Genomic DNA, 27,822 nt, shown 5'->3' on the forward strand with positions numbered 1-27,822 from the left:
TTAGTGCACTTTTGTGCATGATGTCACGAAGATGACATATCAAAACAACAGTAAATAAACGTGCACTTTTTGTACAGAGTGCCACTACTGTTGCGATCCGCTACTTGGATCACCACATATGTTTTATACTTCCAGTTGTTGTATCACTGTTTTACACTCTTACTTCCTGTTTAGTCAGTCACCATGGTTCCTCATTGATCCCACCTGCTAATCACGGTTTCTGCACACCTGTCCCTTTTTGATTACTCACCTATTTAAGCCCGTCCCTTTTCGTTATTCTTTCTGGGACTCTAATTTGCTTTCACGCAACAAGTTACGCCTGCACTCTACATCGTATGTATATTCTCGCTAGCTTTTCACGCTCAGCCATTTGTTTATTCCAGCTCTCATGCTATATGTTTTGTTTTTCTCTTTAATGTGTCTATGTGCCAGTTTAGTTCTCATTTTTGTATATCCTAGCTTTTATGCTGGCGTCCTTTGTTTGTTTTATTCAACTAGCTCCAGCATTTTTGTTATATAGCTCTTTTTGTTATTTAAATAAACTGTGTATATCTTACCTTTGCTGTGTTCAATTTCGACGCATCCTCGAGGGAATCGAACCCGGCATCACAATGCCGAACAGACGTAACAACTACAATAGTTTAAAATAAATAAAGTGCACTTTTGTGCATGATGTCACACAAGATATTTCAATAACTGTCAAATAAAAATGAGCTGCATAATAGGAAATCAAACAGTGAATGTGGTAGGTTACTGCGGATGTTACGTCCTTCTGTTTTAGCCTTCTTTTTTTTTATTTTTACGGTGTGCATGTAGAAATGGTTGCTATGGCATTTTGTGTGCTGTGGCACCGGCCGGAGATGTTGACATGCAGAGTTTCATGCACTCTTCATTCTCTAGCGGGTGAGTTTTCAACTGGTGCTACACATTAGCATTGCCGCTACTTTTTGTAGCAACGCTCTTGCCGCATGATTGTTCAACATATTCCCGCTTGAAGCCAAACCACCACCAGACGACGGACCCTGTTTGTTGCAATCTGTGACTCAGATCTTCACATGTTTATTTTTCCATCTTTGTTTCATTCTCTTCTGACCCACTTACTTCCTGTTTAGTCCGTTACCATGGTTACACATTGATTTCACCTGCTCCTCGTTTTCTACACACACCTGGTTCTCCTTGATTTCTCCCTATATAAGCTTTCCTCTTTTCTTTGTTCAGTCTGGGTCCATAAATTTGCCTTTTAGCAACAGTGTTGACTGACTTCATGTAAGTATATTCTCGCTAGCTTTTCACGCTAAACCTTTGTTTTATTCCAGCTCTCACGCTATGAATTGTTTTTCCTTTTTTGTGTGCCTTTGTGCCAGTCTTAGTTTTTATGTTTTCTATTCCTAGCTTTTATGCTAGCGCCCTTGGTTTATTTTGTCTGTTAGCTCCAGTATTTGTGTTCGTAGCCTGCTTTTGTTAAGTTTAATAAATCATTTAAACTTACTATTGCTGTGTTCTTGTCGACGCATCCATGGAGGGACAAACCCGGCATTACTATGCCAATCACTCATTACACTGTGCTGTTTTTCTTGTGAACTAATTCTTCCTTCATGGTCCGATAACCATGGATGAAATACTGGCTGTCCAGAGTCGAGACCCATGATGGACCGCTCGTCGGGACCCAGGATGGACCGCTCGCCTGTATCGATTGGGGACATCTCTACGCTGCTGACCCGCCTCCGCTTGAGATGGTCTCCTGTGGACGGGACTCTCGCTGCTGTCTTGGATCCGCTTGAACTGAACTCTCGCGGCTGTGTTGGAACCACTATGGATTGAACTTTCACAGTATCATGTTGGACCCGCTCGACATCCATTGCTTTCGGTCCCCTAGAGGGGGGGGGGGGTTGCCCACATCTGAGGTCCTCTCCAAGGTTTCTCATAGCATTGTCACTGGCGTCCCACTGGATGTGAATTCTCCCTGCCCACTGGGTGTGAGTTTTCCTTGCCCTTTTGTGGGTTCTTCCGAGGATGTCGTAGTCGTAATGATTTGTGCAGTCCTTTGAGACATTTGTGATTTGGGGCTATATAAATAAACATTGATTGATTGATTGATTGACCAGATTCGCACCTTTTTTATCTCGTATTACCACTCGCACCGCTCCTATAGCACCACTGCTAACGTTACCCGTGTCGCTACCTCTCTACTCAGTGTGCGTCAGTATGTGACGTATGTAAGAAGGTGCGCTTGTTTTAACTCTCTGTGAGAAGGAGAGACAAGAAAGAGTGATAAACGCATGTAGTGTAATGCCCGCAGCTAAAAGCAACTGCGTGAGGACCTATCCTCAAATATCACGATGCAGTCATTTTCTATATCGTACAGAGACAAACCCGCGGTATATCGAGTATATCGATATATCGTCCAGCCCTAATTGGCCTTGCGATGAGATGGCGACTTGTCCAGGGTGTACACCGCCTTCCGCCGGAATGCAGCTGAGATAGGCTCCAGCACCACCCAAAACCCAGAAGGGACAAGCGGTAAAAAAAGGATGGATAAATCCAATCCAATCCACTTTATTTCTATAGCACATTTAAACAACAATAACGTTTCCAAAGTGCTGCACAGCCATGTTAAAAACAATATTATGCTCCACCAATGACTGAATAAAACAAAAAATAAATGAAAATAATACCAATAAAAACAATATAAAAACAAATATGATTAAAAACTCTTTTAAAGGGTAAAATCAATTAAAACAGTAAAAAAAAAATTTAAGTGTACAATAAATTTGAAAAGAAAATAACAATAATGAATGAACCAAACATTCAAGCCTTGAAGTAGCAAGAGAAAATGCATGAGTAAAACGTTAATTATTGGTCAGTTTGCTGGAAGTTTCCCGGAAAAGTTAGTGTTGCAAGGGGTTATGGGTATTTCTTCTATTGCGTTACGGTGCGGATGTTCACCCGAAATGTGTTTGTCATTCTTGTTTGGTGTGGGTTCACAGTGTGGCGCATATTTGTAACAGTGCTAAAGTTGTTTATACGGCCACCCTCAGTGTGACCTGTATGGCTGTTGACCAAGTATGTATTGCATTCACTTGTGCGTGTGTGTAAAAAACACAGTGGACAACAGAGGACAGAGGACCACAGAACTCACATAGTGTTAAAAGCCAAAGAATAAAAGTGGGTCTTAAGACGAGACTAAAAACACTCCACTGTGGAAGCAGTTTGAACATGGAGCGGCAGAGTGTTCCAGAGCTTAGGGCCGACCACAGAGAAGGCCCTGTCTCCCCTGGTCTTAAGTCTGGTCTTGGGCACCACGAGCTGGAGCTGGCTCTCGGACCTCTCAGCGCGCGCAGGAATGTAAATTTGGATGAGGTCCGAGATATATTGAGGTGTCAGTCCATGTAAAGATTTAAAAACAAACAGCAATGTTTTAAAATTAGGGCTGGGCAACGATTACAAATTTTAATCGAAGTTAATCGCACTATTTCTCCGATTAATCGCGATTAACTGCATTGTATACGCAAAGCCCAATAATGAATTCAAAAGTAGTGTGTAGTGCACCTTTATTGGAATATTCTCCCACATGAACAAAAGCGCCAAAATATTTGTTGTGCAAACACAATTTAAATCAGTCCTTGTTAAACAGTAGCAGTTAAATAGCATATTTCATGAAAATCAACTCAAAAAATGTAAATACAAACATTTAAGCTTATTGCCACTGCCAGGGTATTTAAGTTATCCTGTTTGTTATGGAAAATAAATATAATCTACATACAAATCTCTGAGCCACAATCATAACATCTGAACAGGCAATTTCTGAGGTAACAGCAGAAACATTTTTTTTTATCAGGGATCTTATGTTTAAAAAAACTCTATTATAGGTAGTGGGCTGTTTTAGGGAATTTTTGATCAAATTATCCGTAGTAGCAATATTAATAATGTTGTGTTTATTCTGCGTAGTGCACTTAAAATAATTATGACCATATCTAGGAATTGATATGATGGGAATTTTCCCATTGTTTGCTTGGTGCTTTGATAAACTGAACGCATATACATGGTACTATATTGTGATGTTATGAGCCACGAAAAAAAAGAACTACCCTACCCTGCATGCAACAGGAGTGATGAGCATGCGCGGTAGCCCGGTATAGGCTGTGTCGCCATGACGGCATCTTGTATGTTGTGATATGCACGCTCTGAAAGCAAACGTAAAGAACTCAGCCAACACGCCTCGTCTGCATTATTCATAAATAGACAGACAACACATATACTCCGCTGCTTCACAGGCCGCTGGATGTAGCCGGCAAAGTATTCCCATGCTAGCTAGCCGGTCTAGCAAGCACGCGTCATTCAGTCCAAAACGGCCCGATCTATCCACATTCAGAATTGTCTGGCGGTCGTAAGTGACCACGCTGTAAGCCAGCCATGAAATTTGCAGAATTGTCCGGTATTTTTGCCCAAATGTTCCATCTTTACCAAGAGCCCCTCCACGCCGAAGCCCATCCGGGCGACGGCATCTTGTTAAGAAAAGGCGTTAACAAAATAAAAGCATGTAAACAACATACGCAAATGTGCGATAAAATAATTGTCGGCGTTAATAGATTGATGAGTTAACTCGTAATTAACGCATTAATTTGCCCACCCCTATTTAAAATCAATTCTAAAATGAACAGGGAGCCAGTGCAAACTCTGAAGAAATGGGGTTATATGCTGGCGTTTCCTGGCCCCTGTTAAAAGTTGTGCTGCCGCGTTCTGGACTAAATGGACCAATCTCTGCTATTAATATCGGATCGGGACATCACTATTAAAATTGCTGGTTTAGAAATGTTTAACTAAAGTGGTTTGTGCTTATGTGAGTACCTTTGCTGAGGTCCGAAGTTCTGCAGCATCTTCAAGTACTGGAACACCAGGTGTGTCACCTGTGAGGAAAAAGTAGTGTTGCATTGATTCCCCATTATAATAAACGGTGTCCTCGAGGCTGTGGTAACATTTTAAAAGGGCATTTATTTTCCATTAAGGTTACAAAACAGCTCCCTTGTCGAATGTCTCCCCTGGTTAACAAGGGTTGTCATGGCAGCACTCCACACTTTCCTCAAATAACCCGATGTGTTGCTAAAAGCAGACGCCAGACAGCTGAGCTGGTAAGTCCTGGAAAATTGGACTTGCCATGCTCTCTCGTGAAACAGAAGAAGCTAACCTGGTAGAAGTTTTGAAAACCTTCGTCAGTAAGAGTGATGGAGATCGAGAAGATGGAGTAGGTGGCGTTCTGGTCGAAGCCGGTTTCGCTGTTGCCGCCAAACAGAGCGAGGGCCCAGCACCTACAGGCGTACAAATGATTGGATTGGAACGATGGAAGAATTATACATTGTTTAAAAAAAACAACAACACAATGCTGCCCTTTTATAGAGCTATTAGAGCCCAGGAGGGCACAAAAGTATGGGTCTTTAAAAGTAATACTTTAAGTTGTGGAAAAGAAAAATCTATCCTCTTCGCTCAGATTCAGCAGCCTCCTGCCCTGACCTTGTTGCGATGAGTCTGGGGTAAAGCCCCCTGCAGTCCCCCACCCATGCCACCACTGAGCGCTGCACATACTGTAAACACATTATTTCTCAACCGGTTATGTGCTGATGTAGCGGTCTCTGCGTTGTCGGCTAAAAGCCAGAACTGCTAACCCAGCGGCTGGCCCACTATTTGGAGCTGACAGGGAGTGAGGTTTACCAACGGACATCCTGCGCATCCACTCCGACTGGCCCCCGCTTCACTGACAGGAAACAGATATCACATTTCTAATCATTAAATTTTCGTAATTGGCCATGACGCACCTTTTTTTTTTTTTTTTTTTTCTTTCTTCTTTGTCATGAAAAAGGGAGGTTTTTGTGGTTGGTGCACTAATTGTAAGTGTATATTGTGTTTTTTATGTTGATTTAATAAAAATAAAAAATACATTTTCTTATTTTTATAAAAAATTCTTCTGCGGCCCGGTACCAATCGAGCCATGGCCCGGTGGTTGGGGACCACTGGGCTACACCACTCCAGAGTTTGCAGGTCTGTCTAATAAATAATACAAATGAATGCAGGATTTTCCCTTGATGTTTTTTTCTTAGGTGGCCCAATTAAAGGGGCACTAACACTCAATATCTATTTATTTTATTTAAAAAAAATTATCTTAAAATACATAAGTGAAGGCAACCAAAACTGACTTTTTGTTAAACCTAATATTGTGTTTTTTCCATATCTGGATTTGATAAGAGCATCGATAAGATATCGGTTCGATAAGAGGATTCGATAACGGCATCGAAATCGATAATTCCTTCACAAACATCATCCCTACGCATGAATCACAGTACATACTCTACTTTATTGTTTTGTTGTGTGGAATGTTAGAAAATATTTGATAATATTCAAGACAACAATGGTAGGAATGAAAAACAACCTATTTATTAATAACTGTCTGTAAAGGACTTATGCTGTCTTTAAGTTGAAGTGGAGTGATTAGTTTTTTTTGTGACACCTAGTGGTTATAATAATTTGTTAAGTTAAGCTCGTAATGCAGTAAGTTGAATGATGCGAACGCGTTTGTTATTGGATACTTTCTAATACGCTTCTGCCTTTGACACTTTGTACGTGTAATTAACACGCAACACGTTTTTGCTTCATCAGCGTGAGTGAGGAATGCGTGAAGAATGGCGTTTCCACAATGTGAACACCTATGATACAGTATTTTATCTGCTCACAGATGCAACATAGTAGTTGTTTAAGCACACTGCAGTTAGTCTTGAATAAATTAAACAACTTTGTTAGTGCTTCAGTCACACGCAGGATTCTCACAGGAATGAGGCACAAATTCATCCAAGCCCATTGTAACATGATCCTCTAATTATTTAATTCGGGATGGGAATTGTTAGGGTTTTTCTAAGTCTATTTCAGATTCTGCTTAACGATTAGGTTTTTTATCGGTTCTCATAATTCGTATTTGGATAAAGGGGTGACAAACAAGTTGATTAGTGTTAACTTTGTTAAGTTTAGAAGGAACATGAATGTTCAAACTCAACAGCAAGCTCTTATGAAGCCAACGACCTCCATGGGGTGCAAGGGTTAGAACAGGGTCAAATCAAATTTGAAAACAAACATAATTTAATAGGAAAATTAATAGTCTTCTCAGTATGTCAGCTAGTGACAAATACAAGCAAGTCGAGTCCAATCAAAGTGTGCATTGTGCAATTCTGCAACTATCAGCTAAAAACATTGGCCACAGTTTTGCAGAAAAATAAACATATATTTTTTAGAAAGGATATGAGATTTTTCTGAGTAATTACAGTGTCTCTGCAGGGGAGTATAATTCCTAAACAGGGAGGAGGCGTGCGGCCTGAGAGTCAAAAGCTGTTTTGTCATGATTTGCATGTTTATAATAATAATAATAGCAGTGTGGAGAGGCGGAGCCGATGGTCCGACGGCGGGGCAGGGCGCGCTGGAGCCCTGCCCAAGATGGCGGCAAGGAGGCGCAGAATGCGGCTGAGCGGAGAGGCGGAGCGTGCCCGGGAAGTGACGCTACAAGCGAAATTAGGTGCGTGGCTCGCACACCGGGACACAATTGACTTATCTCCTCGCATTGTATAAAAGGGGAGAAGGAGGAGAGGTCGAGGCAGAAGGAGGAGAGTCCGCAGCAGATGCAGCGCAAGAGCAACAGAGAGAAGACGGCGATGACGGAAGCGACAACCCGGCAAGAGACAGCTTTATTTGAAAAAATAAAAAGAGTCAAACCTGCTCAAAGCAATGTCCTTCCTAAGTGGTCCATGGAACCCGCAGGAGGACAGCAAGCGACTGTCACAAGCAGCTTTTACGATGACGTGCTAACATGACAGGCAGTGCTCTTTAGTTACCCACAGTAGTAACAGCAGATCACGAGCTGACATCGCCCTTGTTGAGCTTCACGTCCTTGCGATCGGACGGGAATGAAATTCCGTCATATATTCAAAGTTTTTACCTTCTTTGTGTGCTAATGTGCCTGCTGGTATTTCCTTTCTTTGATGAAATATCCACTTTGCAAGTATTGTAAGTTGCCCGGTTGTCATCCTTTCTCGCGAGTACCTGAGAGCTGGTTCTAAAGAAGAATTAGGTTTTCAATTCCCATCGCTACTGTATATTCCATATTTGTTTATATTGACAAATGTGCTGTTTTCGACGTGGATTCATATGCAAAAGGCCAACATATTTATCTGTACAGTAATCCATCTATTTATGTCTGCACCTTATTGCTCTTTTATCCTGCACTAGCACAAGCTGGTGCAACACAATTGTGTTCTTATCTGTACTGTAAAGTTCAAATTTGAATGACAATAAAGGAAGTCTAAGTCTAAATTAGTGACAATAATGTATGTCTAGCTTATGCGCTATTGTGTGCATAATTGTTGTGTAGCTGCTAGCTCCTAGTAGACTATAGCTTACCATGTTCACCTTTTGTAAATGACTTGTGTCTTTATTGCAGGACATTAGATGTTAACTGGTCGTAAAGCCTTGCACACGTAAACACGCTGCAGGATTGTCAGTATCGCAGCCTAGATCTAAGATTTTACAATGCAAGTCGATACATCCAATACGTTTTTGCCCGATATCGGATCGATATCAACATCGGATCGGTGCCCTCGTTACAGTGATGTGTACTTTCATTTCAGGATCTCCTAAAAGTCTCCACTAAATTTGTGTGAAGTCTTTTTACTCGCTACACATAGCAACAAAGTAGCGACAGATCCCTGCTGCTTCGTCTTCTTATTTTCTGGAGGACTAGATGTGTGATAATGTGTTTATGAGAGCGGTAGGGCCAAATGGGCTAATTGTTTGCAACTTAACGCCAAAAAAACGGAAATGCTGATTATCGGTCCTGCTAGACACCGACCTCTATTTAATAATACAACTTTAACATTCAACAACCAAATAATAAAACAAGGTGTCCCGGTAAAAAATCTGGGTATTATCTTCGACCCAACTCTTTCCTTTGAGTCACACATTAAAAGCGTTACTAAAACGGCCTTCTTTCATCTCCGTAATATCGCTAAAATTCGCTCCATTTTGTCCACTAAGGACGCCGAGATCATTATCCATGCGTTTGTTACGTCTTGTCTCGATTACTGTAACATATTATTTTCGGGTCTCCCCATGTCTAGCATTAAAAGATTACAGTTGGTACAAAATGCGGCTGCTAGACTTTTGACAAGAACAAGAAAGTTTGATCATATTACGCCTGTACTGGCTCACCTGCACTGGCTTCCTGTGCACTTAAGATGTGACTTTAAGGTTTTACTACTTACGTATAAAATACTACACGGTCTAGCTCCATCCTATCTTGCCGATTGTATTGTACCATATGTCCCAGCAAGAAATCTGCGTTCAAAAGACTCCGGCTTATTAGTGATTCCTAGAGCCCAAAAAAAGTCTGCGGGCTATAGAGCGTTTTCCGTTCGGGCTCCAGTACTCTGGAATGCCCTCCCGGTAACAGTTCGAGATGCTACCTCAGTAGAAGCATTTAAGTCTCACCTTAAGACTCATTTGTATACTCTAGCCTTTAAATAGACTCCCTTTTTAGACCAGTTGATCTGCCGCTTCTTTTCTTTTTCTCCGATGTCCCACTCTCCCTTGTGGAGGGGGTCCGGTCCGATGACCATGGATGAAGTACTGGCTGTCCAGAGTCGAGACCCAGGATGGACCGCTCGTCTGTGTATCGGTTGGGGACATCTCTACGCTGCTGATCCGCCTCCGCTTGGGATGGTTTCCTGTGGACGGGACTCTCGCTGCTGTCTTGGATCCGCTTTCAACTGAACTCTCGCGGCTGTGTTGGAGCCACTATGGATTGAACTTTCACAGTATCATGTTAGACACGCTCGACATCCATTGCTTTCGGTCCCCTAGAGGGGGGGGGGTTGCCCACATCTGAGGTCCTCTCCAAGGTGTCTCATAGTCAGCATTGTCACTGGCGTCCCACTGGATGTGAATTCTCCCTGCCCACTGGGTGTGAGTTTTCCTTGCCCTTTTGTGGGTTCTTCCGAGGATGTTGTAGTCGTAATGATGTGTGCAGTCCTTTGAGACATTTGTGATTTGGGGCTATATAAATAAACATTGATTGATTGACTTGTATGGCGCATTTCTACCTTTAAGTTACACAAAGCACTTTAACAATGCTTTAGGAGCAACTGGGGGCTCAGTATCTTGACCGAGGCCACAACAAATAAATACAAGTTTCCAAATACACAGGACAAGATGTTAAAATCCAGGGTGCCACCTCTAACCTCCCGTGTTGAAGACTTAAAGACACTGACTTATTATCTTTGTTGCTGCAGGCTGGACGGACACATTATTAGGGTTTTCAAGTGGGCTCCTACGAGTATAGGAACCAACTAAAATTGTGGTTGGGACCACTTGCTGAAGTACCACTATATTAAAAGGATTATCATGTCAAGTTTTCATTCTGCGCTGAAACAAAACCTGAAAATGTGGGGAATAAAATGAAGTGGATGCGAGCATTTATTGCCTCCCAGACCCAAATCCAACAAGGGGCACTCTAAAGCCCACCACTTAACACAGATAGTCTGCGCTCAAAAGCAAACCACTCGACCGACTCGGATTCCAAGCACACTCCGAGCTGTTCGCTGCCGTCATTCATCAAGCATCGAAAACAAAAGCGCGCGCACAAAAAACTGGAATCCATGCCGCCAAGTGGTGCTGATGCAATAGCCCGTCGGTATTGTGGGATTACTGAGAGAGGGTTTTATTTATTTTTTTTTGCCGACTGGCTCAACCACTTAGCAGCGGAAGACTGAAATGCTCTTGTTGAAACAAAACAACACATCAAGCAGTGAACCCACGAATCCCACAGTCGAGTGAATCAGCACAACGTCTGGGAGACAAGGGTCAAAATGCCCTCAAATGGGGAAAGGGAATCAAAAAATAAAACTTGTGAGTTGCCAGTAAATTGAAGACCTTTAAATTGGGTTTTGGAGGACCCTCAAATCAGAAAACCAAACACACTCACTTCCTCCTGAGCACCGAGAGGATGCTTCCTCTGCCTTCGTGGCCAATCAGCCATGACATGTAGTGAAGAGGCTTCACTCTGGAAAGTGGAAAAACACATATTTGAGGGCCACACCTGAAAGCGTTGATATATAACGTGCTACATGGACAAATATACTGAAACATACTTTTTTTCTATTTCTTTCCTTTTTTCAACATGTCCTGTCCAGCCACTCTGGCAAATCATATTGTTGATGTAGATCAGGGGTCTCAAACTCAATTTACCTGGGGGCCACTGGATGCAGAAATTGGGTGAGGCTAGGCCGCATGAAAAGATTTCTTAAAATAATCTAACATGCACTTTTTAATGAACTCACCTTCTGTGAATGGCTTTCCCGCCCTAACAACATAGTTGTCAACTCTCCAGATATTTCCGGGAAACACCCGGATATCAGTGCCTCTCCCGACAATCTCCCAGGAGAATGTCCCGGTTATCACCCGAACAATTATATTAAGAGCGTACCGTGGTGGCTCTGTCTTTAGCGTCCTCTACAACCTGCCGACTCGCCCGCTTTTCCACTTTTCAAACAGTGCGCCAGCCCAATCACATATTGTATGAGGCTCCTGTAGACCCACAAAAGCGACTGCAAGACATACTTGATCGACAGCCATACAGGTCACACTGAGGGTGGCAGTATAAACAACTTTATCACTGTTACAAATATGCGCCGCACTGTGAACCCACACCAAACAAAATTGACGAACACATTTTGGGAGAACATCTGCACCGTAACACAACATAAACACAACAGAACAAATACCCAGAATTTCTGATGTACACCAAACAAGATTGACAAACACATTTTGGGAGAATCTGCACCATAACACAACACAAACACAACAGAACAAATACCCAGAATTTCTGATGTACACCAAACAAGATTGACAAACACATTTTGGGAGAACATCTGCACCGTAACACAACATAAAAACAACAGAAATTCTGGGTATTTGTTCTGTTGTGTTTATGTTGTGTTACGGTGCGGATGTTCTCCCAAAATGTGTTTGTCATTCTTGTTTGGTGCGGGTTCACAGTGTGGCGCATATTTGTAACAGTGTTAAAGTTGTTAATACGACCACACCAAACAAGATTGACAAACACATTTTGGGAGAACATCCGCACCGTAACACAACATAAACACAACAGAACAAATACCCAGAATTTCTGATGTACACCAAACAAGATTGACAAACACATTTTGGGAGAACATCCGCACCGTAACACAACATAAACACAACAGAACAAATACCCAGAATTTCTGATGTACACCAAACAAGATTGACAAACACATTTTGGGAGAATCTGCACCATAACACAACATAAACACAACAGAACAAATACCCAGAATTTCTGATGTACACCAAACAAGATTGACAAACACATTTTGGGAGAACATCTGCACCGTAACACAACATAAAATCAACAGAAATTCTGGGTATTTGTTCTGTTGTGTTTATGTTGTGTTACGGTGCGGATGTTCTCCCAAAATGTGTTTGTCATTCTTGTTTGGTGCGGGTTCACAGTGTGGCGCATATTTGTAACAGTGTTAAAGTTGTTTATACGGCCACCCTCAGTGTGACCTGTGTGGCTGTTGATCAAGTATGTCTTCCCTCCGGAAAGTTAAACTCAACATGTGGCTGGGCTGGCACGCTGTTCGTACAGGTTGTAGAGGACGCTAAAGGCAGTGTCTCCGCGGTGCCCCCTTAATATTGTTGTTAGAGTGAAATTCGGTAGGATGATTACCCCTGGAGGGGAACTTTATTTTGGGAGTCTCCCGGTAAAATCGAGGGCATGCAAGTATGATGCTGTAAAGCGCCATTCATATAAAACTCGCTGGTCGCACCAACATTCAATTTTCATAATAAGGTGCGGGCCGCAAAATAACGCCTCGTGGGCCGCAATTGGTCCGCGGGCCGCGTGTTTGAGACCCCTGATGTAGATGCACATATCTGCTGTACATATTTACTTTACAAAAGAGAAGTGTGGGGTACTTCTCTTGTTGCCTTATTTGTATATGATTTTATTAAATACATATATGTAGTGCTTGGCAGGAGGCGAGAGAAACAAACTAAAGAAGACAGAGGGGGAAATTGCGGGATAAGGGGGGCTAAGACAGAAAGAGACAACAACAACAACAACAACATACCATCAGCACTGAGAGACACCAATAATCAATCAATCAACAATCCCATTGAATGTGGTGACTGCTTGTCCCAATACATGTGTCCATATCTATACAAAATCTCCAAGCACTCACCTGTAGTGCTTCTCTTGAGGCGGGAGGGCCCAGGTGATATTCAAAGCGTGAACTTTACGCACAGGAACGACTGCAGGCACACAAACGCACAATTAGTTGCTGTTGCTGCTCTGTTACAACATTATCAACTGTGGGGGTCACGAGCCCATTTTCAACGGGTGGCTGGTTTTTAACGAGGAAACAAAAAAAGGTAGGATAAAGTAATATTTTCGTCTTTTCGTTAAAGGAGCATAACACCACCAACGGGCAACTTGCTAAATGGCAGCAGTTTGTTTTTATGCACTTTCTCAATCTATTAGAGCAGGGGTAGGGAACCTATGGCTCTAGAGCCAGATGTGGCTCTTTTGATGACTGCATCTGGCTCTCAGATAAATCTTAGCTGACATTGCTTAACACGATAAGTAATGAATAATTCCGCTGGTAATCACAGTGTTAAAACTAACGTTGAAATCATAAAACATTCTCATGCATTTTAATCCAACCATCCATTTTCTATCCCACCTGTTCAAGAAGTTGCAATAATGGGAAGAAGTATTATATTTATTATTGGTTAGCTTTAGAAAAACAATGTTATTAAAAAGAATAGGCGACTTATTATACTCTAAAAATGTTGGTCTTACCTAAAAAAGCACGCATTTAGCTGTATTCAGTGTTAAAAAATATTATATGGCTCTCACGGGAATACATTTTGAAATATTTGGCTTTCATGGCTCTCTCAGCCAAAAAGGTTCCCGACCCCTGTATTGGAGTGTGCAGGTGTACCTAATGTTGTGACCAGGGGAGTCAACATGTTTATGAGGTTTATTTTCAACAGTGTCCGGCGAAAAAACCGTGGCGTTGACTTCAAGACATATATTTTAATAGCGTACATTTTAAAAGGAGAAATTGTAATATGTTTGGAGAGGGTGGAGCGTGGTTTTATTTGCAATCTGGGAAGGCCTTCAGACATACTCCAAAAAAGAAAGAGGTTATAAAAGTTAAAATGTACGCACATTTTACACCAATGCATATCCAATACATTTCATCCAGACCACACAGAAGTGTTTTAAATGTAGATTAAAATCACCCTGGGTCCCCTTTTACCTGGTTTTATGCTGGTACAATGTATTTCCGTAAAATTTAAAAGTTTGACAAATGATTTTCTACCATTTGAGTGACAGCTTGTTAGTTAAAGCAGTGTTCTTCTAAATATTTTCTGTTACAACTCCCTAGAAAGAACAAAACATTTTGCGACCTCCCTGCCCCCACTCAAATTGTTATTCCCATTGTTTTTATTCTTTTTGTAATATTTCTCTATTTTGTTTCCTTTTAAACCCCCATTATTTACTTTTTTCTTTAAATTGATCTCAACTCTGTACACTGCTGCTGGAATTTCAATTTTCCTGAAGGAACTCTCCTGAAGGAATCAATAAAGTACTATTTATCTATCTATCTATCTATCTATCTCACTGCGGCAACTATAAATAGTATTTAATCATCTATAAAATTGTCATAAGTACGCCTCTACAAAACATCACATTCTTATTATGTACTAAAAAAAATAAAAAAATAAATGCAGATCAACTTGAACATTGTTTTATAGCAGGGGTAGGGAACCTATGGCTCTGGAGCCAAATGTGGCTCTTTTGATGACTGCGTCTGGCTCTCGGATAAATCTGAGCTGACGTTGCTTAACACGATAAATAATGAATAATTCCACTTGTAATCACAGTGTTGAAAATAATATTCAAAATATAAAACATTCTCATGCGTTTTTAATTCCATCCATCCGTTTCTACCGCACCTGTTCAAGAAGCTGCGTTAATGGTAAGAAGTAATTAATTTGTTATTGGTTAGTGTGGGGCTTGCCCTCCTGGGGGTTCTTCAGACCACCAAGCACCAAGATGAGAGCCTGTTTCAGGGTTACAATATTGTTTTATTTTTCAATAAATCCCTGTTGCTTTCCAGCAATTGTATTTTTCTCTTTCGTTCTCGCTCGCGCTCTGGCTCCAGCCCCTTCTCTCCTCCTGGCTGCTGCTTATAACAGAGTGACAGGTGATTAGATAACAAGGCCCAGGTGGGCCATTTGCGCACCTGTCGCTGATTTAGAGGCCGGTCCTGGCACACCCCAGTTCATTGCAGGCCCACAGGCCACGCCCCCCCCACAGTTAGCTTCAGAATAACAATGTTATTACAAAGAATAAGAGACCTATTTTACTCTAGGAATGTTGGTCTTACTTAAAAATGTGTGCGTTTAGTTGTGTTCATTGTTAAAAAAAATATTATATGGCTCTTACGGAAATACATTTTAAAATATTTGGATTTTTGGCTCTCTCAGCCAAAAAGGTTCCCGACCCCTGTTTTATAGTATGTAACAGAAACTATTTAAAGTGCATCAATTTCCAAGAACAAAAAAATTTGTAAAAATAAATTAAATTATTACTAAACATTTTTGGCATTTGTGAACTCTAATAATTGATCAGCAACATTAACTCAGGAGCACAATATAGAAAACTGTTTAACCGTCCATCCATTCATTTTCTACCGCTTATTCCCTTTCGGGGTCGCGGGGGGCGCTGGCGCCTATCTCAGCTACAATCGGGCGGAAGGCAGGGTACACCCTGGACAAGTCGCCACCTCATCGCAGACAATTCACACTCACATTCACACACTAGGGCCAATTTAGTGTTGCCAATCAACCTATCCCCAGGTGCATGTCTTTGGAAGTGGGAGGAAGCCGGAGTACCCGGAGGGAACCCACGCATTCACGGGGAGAACATGCAAACTCCACACAGAAAGATCCCGAGCCTGGATTTGAACCCAGGACTACAGGAACTTCGTATTGTGAGGCAGACGCACTAACCCCTCTGCCACCGTGAAGCCCACTGTTTAACCGAAAAAAAGAAAAAAAATAATAATAAAACAATGTGATTTTTTTTTTTTTTTATCAAAATGAGGATGTCAGTATTAATGGTTACAATCTGCACGTTACAGAGTGAATACGCTTTTCTAAGCAGGGTTTGAAGCACGATGCTGGATGATACTGATAAAGTATGTTGACATTTTTGAAGAACTTCATTGAGGAGCGATGGTGAGTCCCTAAACCAAACTAGTTGAGAACCACTGCGCTAAAACCCTGTTTTAAAGCCGCAAAGCACTTTTTGGGGGGATTTTTTTCCACTCCATTTTAAACTTGAAAGGAGCCTGGCAGTTTAGAGAGCAAATGTTCAAAGAAAGACGATACCTCTATACAGCTTGTTGAAGGCCGGGGTGTCAAAAGGATCCAGCATGTCGGAGAAGTCCGGCTTTGGAAAGCCACTGCAGACAAGGAAAGACAAAAATGAAGCAATACTTTTGAATTAATATTTTTGTAGAACACGCGCCTGGCGTAGCTCATAATACTGCACAAATTAACATAAACTGGTATGACAAGTACCAGTGGAGCCATGTAATAATATAACGTGTTGAGTGTGACAATAAAAGGAAGCAGTAATGGGAAGGAAATATAACACCCCTCTAAAGCAGAAGGATTTTGAAGGGGAGTTTGCCTGAGATAAGTAAATGAAAAAAAAGGCTTAAAAAGAGATGGCTAAAGTCTTGACATTTACTAGCGAAATCCCTGGAGTTACATCTCCAGCGGTATCGCTGTTCAGGCGACAGTATCCCACAGCCGCGGTGGTGAGTGAGTGCCTCCTTGAAGCCACACTCACTTGTTGGGCACCTTGCTGAAGATCTCTCGAACCCACTCCTCCAGCGTGTCCAGTTTCTCTGAGGACACACGGAGACGGTGGGGACAATTAGAACTCAAGTGAGCATGTGTCAGTCATGCCGACGGAGGACAGGTTACATATAAAGTACAGCGGTACTTCGGTTTTCGTTACTAAGCCGTTCCAAAAAGTCCAGACGAAAACCCGAAGCAATGTTTTTCCATCCATCCATCCATCCATCATCTTCCGCTTATCCGAGGTCGGGTCGCGGGGGCAGCAGCCTAAGCAGGGAAGCCCAGACTTCCCTCTCACCAGCCACTTCGTCTAGCTCTTCCCGGGGGATCCCGAGGCGTTCCCAGGCCAGCCGGGAGACATAGTCTTCCCAACGTGTCCTGGGTCTTCCCCGTGGCCTCCTACCGGTTGGGTGTGCCCTAAACACCTCCCTAGGGAGGCGTTCGGGTGGCATCCTGACCAGATGCCCGAACCACCTCATCTGGCTCCTCTCGATGTGAAGGAGCAGCGGCTTTACTTTGAGTTCCTCCCGGATGGCAGAGCTTCTCACCCTATCTCTAAGGGAGAGCCCCGCCACCCGGCGGAGGAAACTCATTTGGGCCGCTTGTACCCGTGATCTTATCCTTTCGGTCATGACCCAAAGCTCATGACCATAGGTGAGGATGGGAACGTAGATCGACCGGTAAATTGAGAGCTTTGCCTTCCGGCTTAGCTCCTTCTTCACCACAACGGATCGATACAACGTTCGCATCACTGAAGACGCCGCACCGATCCGCCTGTCGATCTCACGATCCACTCTTCCCCCACTCGTGAACAAGACTCCTAGGTACTTGAACTCCTCCACTTGGGGCAGGGTCTCCTCCCCAACCCGGAGATGGCACTCCACCCTTTTCCGGGCGAGAACCATGGACTCGGACTTGGAGGTGCTGATTCTCATTCCGGTTGCTTCACACTCGGCTGCGAACCGATCCAGTGAGAGCTGAAGATCCCGGCCAGATGAAGCCATCAGGACCACATCATCTGCAAAAAGCAGAGACCTAATCCCGCGGCCACCAAACCGGAACCCCTCAACGCCTTGACTGCGCCTAGAGATTCTGTCCATAAAAGTTACGAACAGAATCGGTGACAAAGGACAGCCTTGGCAGAGTCCAACCCTCACTGGAAACGTGTCCGACTTACTGCCGGCAATGCGGACCAAGCTCTGACACTGATCGTACAGAGAGCGGACCGCCACAATAAGACAATGTTTTTCTATAGGAAATAATGTCAATCCAATTACCCAACTCCAGAGATTCTATGGCTAAAGATTAAAGTTTAACACGCAGAAAACAATTGTCAAATACAAATAAATGACACATGAAAATTTAACATTACTTATATAGTTGTTGGTATGGGATAGGTACAGAATTCAGGGCTTTTATAGGTACCGATGGTTACCCAGTTGTGTAAAATCAAACGGTACCATATATTGATCAGATCAGATCAGATAGTACTTTATTTATTCAGTCAGGAAAATTACAATTTTCAGCACAATCCCATTCAAGATCAGACAAACATTAAAGGGAGACAGAACAGGATCGCTGACGGGTCTGCCGATTTCCAGCGCCCCTTACAAAAAAAAAAGAGATACAGGTAAACAAGGGGGGGGAAAGAAAAAAATAGAAGATTAAAATAAAACAAAAAAATCAGTCTTAGCCTGGGCCCTGGAGAGGGGGTGCAGACTGAGGCCAAGGGAAAAAAACAACAACTCATAGCCATAGTACACATCCCTCTTACATGTGTGTAAGAGGGAGACATCAAACATCAAGAACAAAGAGGACATTAAAGAAGCAGATACAACCAGACACTTCTACATACAGCTATGAATAAAAAGTGAAAGAAACATATCCACTGTGGTGGCCTCTGCGGTGTTCCACGCCATCATCCGCTGGGGTGGAGGGAGGATGGCCAGAGACAGGAGCAGACCCAACAAAGCAACCAAGACAGCCGACTCCACTCTCGGCCAGTGTCCAGTCCGCATTGATGAGCGATGATTCGTCCAAGGAGACTGAGGTGTCCGACACCTGCTCACCCAGCCAAGACACCGCGAAGCCTCTCCGTCCCAGCGCTCAGTGCCAGCTCCGCAGACCTGTCCCCTCATCCGCATCTCCTCCAGTCCCTCCAAAGCGACTCCGGTGTGGCAGAGACCCAGCAGCTGGTCTCCATGGCCAAAAGGCTCCCGGGAGGCAGATCCAGAAGTCCACAAAAAAAAGCACCACAGAGGTCACGAAAGTGACACCCCTTGTCACACAGTCCCAAAGGATCCCGGACCAAAAGGCGAAAAAATATAATAACACATGAAAACAAGAGGGAAACACAAAAGGATGATACAAGAGCACAGAGCTCCTGCCAAAAGCAGCCACTACAGCAGCGCCATCTTGGAAAAAATACCTTTGTTGCGAGAGACGTCACATCTGGTTGCAGACTGTGCACCAGCTCAAGAACTTGGCAGAAAAACAGGCGTATTCAGAGCAAACAGCTTTAGGGTATTGTTGCAATTTTCCATGACTACAAAACAAGTATGCCCGATGGAAAGCACTCAAAAGTAAGGCTGCAGTTTTCAAAGTGTGCTAGCTCGATGCGAATTCACATTACACACATGCTAAGTGATTAGCATTACCAATTTACATGGCGATTTCTACATCTCCAAATTTGGCAACTAAGATGCTTGCTGCAATCTTTGACAATTATGTTGGATCCACTATGGCAGGGGTCGGGAACCTTTTTGACTGACAGAGCCAAAAAGCCAAATATTTTAAAATGTATTTCCGTAAGAGCCATATAATATTTTTTTTAACACTGAACACAACGAAACGCGTGCATTTTTAAGTAAGACCAACATTTCTAGAGTATAATAGGTCTCTCATTCTTTGTAATAACATTGTTATTCTGGAGCTAACTGTGGAGGGGGCGTGGCCCGCGGTCCTGCAGCGAACTGGGTTGTGCCAGGACCGGCCTCGAAATCAGCGAGAGCTGCGTAGATGGCTCACCTGGGCCTTGTTATCTAATCACCTGTCGCTCTGTTATAAGCAGCAGCCAGGAGGAGGGATGCGGTTGGGGCTGGAGCCAGAGCGCGAGCAAGAACGAAAGAGAAAAATACAATTGCTGGAAAGCAACTAAGAGACTTATTGAAAAATAAAATAGTGTAACCCTGAAATGGGCTCTCATGTCGGTGCTTGGTGGTCTGAAGGACCCCCAGGAGGACAAGCCCCACACTAACCAATAATAAATAAATAACTTACCGCAACTTCTTGAACAGGTACGGTAGTAAACGGATGGATGGACTAAAAATGCATGAGAATGTTTTATGTTTTGAACATTTTTAACACTCATTACAAGTGGAATTATTCATTACTTATCATGTGAAGCAATGTCAGCTCAGATTTGTCTGAGAGCCAGATGCAGTCATCAAAAGAGCCACATCTGGTTCCCTACCCCTGCACTATGGACTGGGCTTTCACAATATTATGTTAGACCCACTCGACGTCCATTGCATCTGGTCTCCCCTAGAGGGGGGCGGGGGATCACCCACATCTGCGGTCCTCTCCAAAGTTTCTCATAGTCATTCACATTGACATCCCACTGGGTTGTGAGTTTTTCCTTGCCCTTATGTGGGCTCTGAACTGACAATGTCGTTGTGGCTTGTGCAGCCCTTTGAGACACTTGTAATTTAGGGCTATATAAATAAACATTGACTGAAATTGATTGATTGATTGCAATCAAACAACTGGTGTGTAATAAGTCAAATATTTACAGTTAAACAAGACTGGCACATTCAACTTAATGCCGGAAAAACTGAACTTGCAAATCAGACAAATTTATTATCAGAATCAGAATTATTAAGTCAATGTAAAATATTTGTGTTTTGTTACATTATTTCGCAAAATAATAAAATACAATTTATTACTACTCAACAAGAGAATGCCAAGAGTGTGCAAAGCAGTAACCAGAGCAAAGGGTGGCTATTTTGAAGAAACTAGAATATATTTCAATTATTTCCCCTTTTATGTCAAGTACATAACTCCACATGTGTTCATTCATAGGTTTGATTACCTTTAGTGACAAACTACAATGTAAATAGTTATGAAAAAAAAAGAAAATGCATTGTCAAAAATTTCTGGCCTGTACTGTATATGCAGTCTTATTAATATTTATGTTGCCTTCGTGGTAAAATGTTGAACACAAAATTCAAACATGTGTAGGTATAGACTTTCATTACGGTAAAAAGTAAGTAAAGACACATTTGTAAAATAAATACAGTGCCTAGAATCAATATAAAATAGTGGTACAATGTCAATTAAGCTGGGGTGTGACATTACAAATTGTGTTTGTAGAGAACATTTGGGTTTTATTCAGAACTAATTTATCATCCTTTGTAGAACCAAACAACACATTTGCTTTGTGTTACTTTGCTCTTGTTTTCAGGATCTTCTGTCATATTGTGTTTGTGTTTCTGCTGGGGGGAAAATGTCATTACTGAAGACACATATCAAACGCACAGCATGAGGTGGATGGTGGAAAGAAAAAAAAAAAATAAGCACTTCATTTATAGAGGCTTTATCCTTCCGAGAAAGCACCTGGCTGTGTGAATCCTCTCAGCACTGTTTGTGGGGGGGAAAATCCTCCTCAATGCTTATGACAACGGCAGACTGGGTTTGTAATCGTCGCTATAGTGATTTAACGCACATTAAATATAAAAGAGTGTTAAACAATTGCCTTGGTAAAACGTTTAACTGTACTATTTGTAAGTTCTGTGGTTATCAACACACATTCCTCCTCGAGTACCTTCCTTTGAATTAATACTCGCAGTTTCTTTACTTAATTACTAAATGCACCCATTTCTCCTCCTAAGTCGTTCCTCGTTTATAGCTGGTAATTGTCCACGGGTGTAATCGTGGTAAATTAATTTCTGCAAAGTATGAATTATTCATCATAAAACTAATACTTACATAGCTAGAGCATAAAATGTTTTTATTTTATTTAACCTTTATTTACGCAGGAAAGTCCCATTGATATTAGGAATGTCTTTTTCAAGGGAGTCTTGTACATTCACACAACTGTGTAGGTGCCACTGGGAGCAAAGCTCCTCCAAAACCCTCAAATCTAAACTCCAAACTTCCCAGAACAAGCTAGTCAGGTTACTTTTAGACCTCCACCCCAGATCACACCTCACTCCCACCCGCTTCTCCATAGCTGGCTGGCTCAGGGTGGACGACAGAGTAAAACAACTTGCACTGAGCCTGGTCTATAAAATCCGCAACACCTCCCTGAGACCGAAGTACATGTCAAACTAATTCCATAACGTAAATGACAGACATAACCACAACACCCAGGGGGAGCTCCACAAACCACGTTAAACCCAGATTCCGATCTAACAAAGGTCTTAACTCATTCTTTTTCTATGCTACATCAATGTGGAATGCACTTCCAACAGGTATAAAAGTAAGTGCATCTCTAACCTCCTTCAAAACCGCACTAAAACAACACCTCCAGGCAACTTCAACCCCAGACTAACACCCTCTCCACCCTCCACATCCTATCTCCCCGAATTGTAAATAACCAAATGTAAATAATCAAATGTATTTTTAATGTATATACTTGTTCTTATGCCATCTGAACTCACTATGTTCTCTGCTGGCTGTACATATCCTACCAAGTCAGACCTACACTGTTTCAATGTCCATTTCTCGGACTGATGATGCAATTGTTGATGACTGAAGTGCTGATATCAACCAAACCCTCCTCATCCCACCCTCCGGTTTGTAAATAATGTAAATAATTCAATGTATATACTATGATGATTAACTTGTGTGATGACTGTATTTTGATGATAGTATATATTTGTACGGGCTTCACGGTGGAAGAGGGGTTAGTGCGTCTGCCTCGCAATACGAAGGTCCTGCAGTCCTGGGTTCAATCCCAGGCTCGGGATCTTTCTGTGTGGAGTTTGCATGTTCTCCACGTGAATGCGTGGGTTCCCTCCGGGTACTACGGGTTCCTCCCACCTCCAAAGACATGCACCTGGGGATAGGTTGATTGGCAACACTAAATTGGCCCTAGTGTTTGAAAGTGAGTGTGAATGTTGTTTGTCTATCTGTGTTGGCCCTGCGATAAGGTGGCGACTTGTCCAGGGTGTACCCCGCCTTCCGCCCGATTGTAGCTGAGATAGGCGACAGCGCCCCCCGCGACCCCAAAAGGAATAAGCGGTAAAAAATGGATGAATTGATTTACGTGGACCCGACTTAAACAAGTTGAAACGTATTTAGGTGTTACCATTTAGTGGTCAATTGTACGGAATATGTACTGTACTGTGCAATCTACAAATAAAAGTTTCAATCAATCAAAAAAAGAAAAAAAGTGTGTCTTGCCTAAGACACAACAGCCATGATTAAGATGGCAGAAGCTGGAATTGAACCTGCAACCCTCAAGTTGGTGGCACGGGCCGCCTTAGTATCCAAGCCACGCCGACCTTCTAAATGTTTTTTTTTTTTTTTTTTTAAACACAGAGACCTCTAGACATTAAATAACACCCAAATAGTTACCTTTACACCCTTGTAGTCCAATATAGTAAACATAACGATAGAAAATAAGATTATATTGTGCTAAATTTAGGAGCCATGGTCTCATCTAATGGCCAATACTACCACACTTTAGATTTTAGCTCATTTAGTCATTTGTAGGCTTGAAAATGACCAAAACCACGTAACACACGTTTCAAAACCCATTAACAAAATCCAAGTCAGAGGGACGACTATGTTGCGGTTTCAGTCTGGACTGCAGGGGATTTAATTTGTCCACCAGATGGCGTTACGTTTCCCCAAGCAAAGTATGCATACGAATTAGAGATTTCCGATAATGGCTTTTTTGCCGGCTTCACGGTGGCAGAGGGGTTAGTGCGTCTGCCTCACAATATGAAGTTCCCGCAGTCCTGGGTTCAAATCCAGGCTCGGGATCTTTCTGTGTGGAGTTTGCATGTTCTCCCCGTGAATGCGTGGGTTCCCTCCGGGTACTCCGGCTTCCTCCCACTTCCAAAGACATGCACCTGGGGATAGGTTGATTGGCAACACTAAATTGGCCCTAGTGTGTGAATGTGAGTGTGAATGTTGTCTGTCTATCTGTGTTGGCCCTGCGATGAGGTGGCGACTTGTCCAGGGTGTACCCCGCCTTCCGCCCGATTATAGCTGGGATAAGCGCCAGCGCCCCCCGCGACACCAAAAGGGAATAAGCGGTAGAAAATGGAGAAAAAAAATGGCTTTTTTGCCGATATTGTCCAACCCCTAATAACCGATACCGATATCAACCGATACCAATATATACACATTATTATGCTTAATTTTGTTGCGACTTGTCCAGGGTGTACGCCGCCTTCCGCCCGATTGTAGCTGAGATAGGCACCAGCGTCCCCCGCGAGCCCAAAAGGGAATAAGCGGTAGAAAATGAATGGATGAATCTATTGTTGTGATGCCCCGCTGGATGCATTAAACAATGTAACAAGGTTTTCCAAAATAAATCAACTCAAATTATGGAAAAAAAAATGCCAACATGGCATTGCCATATTTATTATTGAAGTCACAAAGTGCAATTTTTTTTAATATGCCTCAAAACAGCATCTTGGAATTTGGGACATGCTCTCCGTAAGAGAGCATGAGGAGGTTGAGGTGGGCGGAGTTGAGGGTAGCGGGGGGGTGTATATTGTAGCGTCCCGGAAGAGTTAGTGCTGCAAGGGGTTCCTGGTATTTGTTCTGTTTTGTTTATGTTGTATTACGGTGCGGATGTTCTCCTGAAATGTGGATGTCATTCTTGTTTGGTGTGGGTTCACAGTGTGGCGCATATTTGTAACAGTGTTAAAGTTGTTTTTTACGGCCACCCTCAGTGTGACCTTTGTGGCTGTTGACCAAGTATGCCTTGCATTCACCTGTGTTTGTGAAAAGCCGTAGATATTATGTGACTGGACCGGCACTAAATGGTAGTGCCTTTAAGGTTTATTGTTGCTCTGTTCTTCTCCTTATGTCCGTGTACACAGCGGCGTTTTAAAATGTCATAAACTTTACTTTTTTTAAAACCTATACCGATAATTTTGAAACAGATACTGATAATTTCCAATATTACATTTTAAAGCATTTATCGGCCAAAAATATCGGCAGTCCGATATAATCGGACATCTCTAATAAGAAATGTCTCACTGTTTTCAGCAGGAGTGCTGTGCTATTGTGCTTTTGATGTTGGATAATAGTGTGAATGTTAAAAACATTGTTTTATTTTTGTGTTTTCACATAAAAAATATATAATCTCATCTAGTGGCCAATACCACTGTAATATTGATATCTTCATTTAGCCAATTTTGTTGCTTGAACATATTTAATATAGGCCAAAAATGTGTAGAACATGCTTAGAGTAATGCTGCAAACTTCTATCTATGACTATTGCTATTAATAATAGTCGACTTATGGTGATTCAGCCATATTGTACTGAGCATCCAGGACAGACGATCATGTTAAATGGGAACTGCACCTTTTTTTTTTTTTTAATTCTGCTTATGATTTACAATCCATTTGCAAGACAAGAACATATATGTTTTTCTTTTTTAAATGCATTCTATGTCGAATATACGACAACTATGAGGTGGCTAATAATGAGTTTGAGTTTATTTCGACAACATGATACATCACAATTTCCAGTTTCTCTTTTCAACATGTTCGAAAAGGAGTAGGAAGAAGCAGAGCTTATTTAATCCTACCCCTTTTCTTTACATAACAGTTGCTAAAACTTTTGTTCCCTTCCTGTTCTCAATGTATATTCCATAAGTAATAAGTTATCACAATACAAATAAATAAATAAATAAATAATTTGTGAAGTAAATTTTATTCCATACGATGAGATAAATCAGATTATTTTGAGAATGAATGGGTGAGTAAAATCAGAATGTTTATCATGGTTCTTCATTTTTGTACTTTGTAAACACTTCCAGTTTGAAGAGTTTCTTGAAGTGCATCATATTAGTACATTGTTTGATTGCTTTGCTTAATCCATTCCATAATTTAATTCCACATACTGATATACTGAAGGTCTTAAGTGTTGTACGTGCATACAAATGTTTTAAATTACATTTTTCTCTAAGATTATATTTCTCCTTTTGTTGAGAAGAATTGTTGTATATTCTTGGGAAGCAGGTTATAGTTTGCTTTGTGTATAATCTTAGCTGTTTGCAATTCCACTATGTTGTGGAATTTCAGTATCTTTGATTCAATAAATAAAGGGTTTGTATGTTCTCTATACCCAACATTATGTATTATTCTAACTGATCTTTTTTGTAACACTGTTAGTGAATGAAGTGTTCTTTTGTAATTATTTCCCATTATTTCTACACAGTAACTCAGATATGGTAACACTAGTGAGCAGTAGAGAATATAAAGTGATTTTTGGTCTAGAACATATTTGGCTTTATTCATTATTGATGTACTTCTTGCAACTTTATGTTGTATATTTTTTACATGAGATTTCCGGTTCAATTTATCATTAATCATTAAATGCAGCTACACTATAGTACACTATTCCGCCCAATGAGCCATCTTAAATAACATCCAAACGCCAGGAATACTATATTTACATCGTTTGACCTGAAAGTATTAGCGATATTGATATAATCAGCGCTTTTGCAGAAAAAAATATTTTTAGCGGCGTCGTGATCACAGAGATAACGAGCTTACGCTGCTATATTGACATATTGAGCCGGTGAACTGGCACTTTGCCTCTGAGCTGCTAAAAGTTAATTCTAGATTTTAAATCATGCTTTTCACCTGGACAGTAGAAGGATTTTGATATAAATGGCCAACTCTGACGTTCAACTTATCCCAAGAGATGGCTAGAAAGACATGAACAGACACTTGTTTGCAGCATCTTTTTATGGAATATGATTATTTTTTCATCTAAATTGGAATATATGCACATCTCATCCGTCGGCATCCCAGTGAGAGCAGACATTGTGCAGTAAGTGATTGTTACAACTGCTACTATTTATTTTTTTCTATGAAAAGTGACAGTTGTCATATTTAACTGCCATAAAAAGTACACTTCTATGGTAGCTTCACACGTATAAAATACAGAAAAAAGCCCCGCCAAAAAAAGAGCAAAAAGTAATAGTGGAAGTCATCCTAGGAATATATGCTAAAGTCTTGCAAAATTCACTTAAGTTGTGTGCGTTTTTCTAGGGCCAGATTTTGTCAGACAAGGTTGTCAGATGTCGGGGGACATTGGACTCTAGTAATACAACTCTAACATTTGACAACCAATCAATTAAACAAGGCGACACAGTAAAGAATCTGGGTATTATCTTCCACCCAACTCTCTCCTTTGAGTCACACATTAAAAGCGTTACTAAAACGGCCTTCTTTCATCTCCGTAATATCGCTAAAATTCGCTCCATTCTGTCCACTAAAGACGCCGAGATCATTATCCATGCGTTTGTTACGTCTCGTCTCGATTACCGTAACGTATTATTTTCGGGTCTCCCCATGTCTAGCATTAAAAGATTACAGTTGGTACAAAATGCGGCTGCTAGACTTTTGACGAGAACAAGAAAGTTTGATCACATTACGCCTGTACTGGCTCACCTGCACTGGCTTCCTGTGACTTTAAGGTTTTACTACTTACGTATAAAATACTACACGGTCTAGCTCCATCCTATCTTGCCGATTGTATTGTACCATATGTCCCGGCAAGAAATCTGCGTTCAAAGGACTCCGGCTTATTAGTGATTCCCAAAGCCCAAAAAAAGTCTG

At 41.7% G+C, this 27,822-nt stretch overlaps 1 protein-coding gene across 2 annotated transcripts in view; it reads right to left on the bottom strand.

Annotated features, from left to right (window-relative positions):
* LOC133550095 (nardilysin-like) overlaps positions 1-27,822 on the bottom strand; it is a 158,340-nt gene that overhangs the window by 90,310 nt on the left and 40,208 nt on the right. For both annotated transcript variants that reach the window (XM_061896167.1, XM_061896166.1), the window contains exons 9-14: positions 16,997-17,054; positions 16,531-16,604; positions 13,308-13,377; positions 11,012-11,089; positions 5,186-5,306; positions 4,849-4,907 (exon numbers count right to left, since the gene is read on the bottom strand). In XM_061896167.1, the coding sequence (XP_061752151.1) occupies positions 4,849-4,907; positions 5,186-5,306; positions 11,012-11,089; positions 13,308-13,377; positions 16,531-16,604; positions 16,997-17,054 (460 nt within the window). The remainder of the gene's footprint in view (positions 1-4,848; positions 4,908-5,185; positions 5,307-11,011; positions 11,090-13,307; positions 13,378-16,530; positions 16,605-16,996; positions 17,055-27,822) is intronic.

This window comes from Nerophis ophidion, linkage group LG03, assembly GCF_033978795.1.
Source record: "Nerophis ophidion isolate RoL-2023_Sa linkage group LG03, RoL_Noph_v1.0, whole genome shotgun sequence".
NCBI classification, from domain to species: domain Eukaryota; kingdom Metazoa; phylum Chordata; class Actinopteri; order Syngnathiformes; family Syngnathidae; genus Nerophis; species Nerophis ophidion.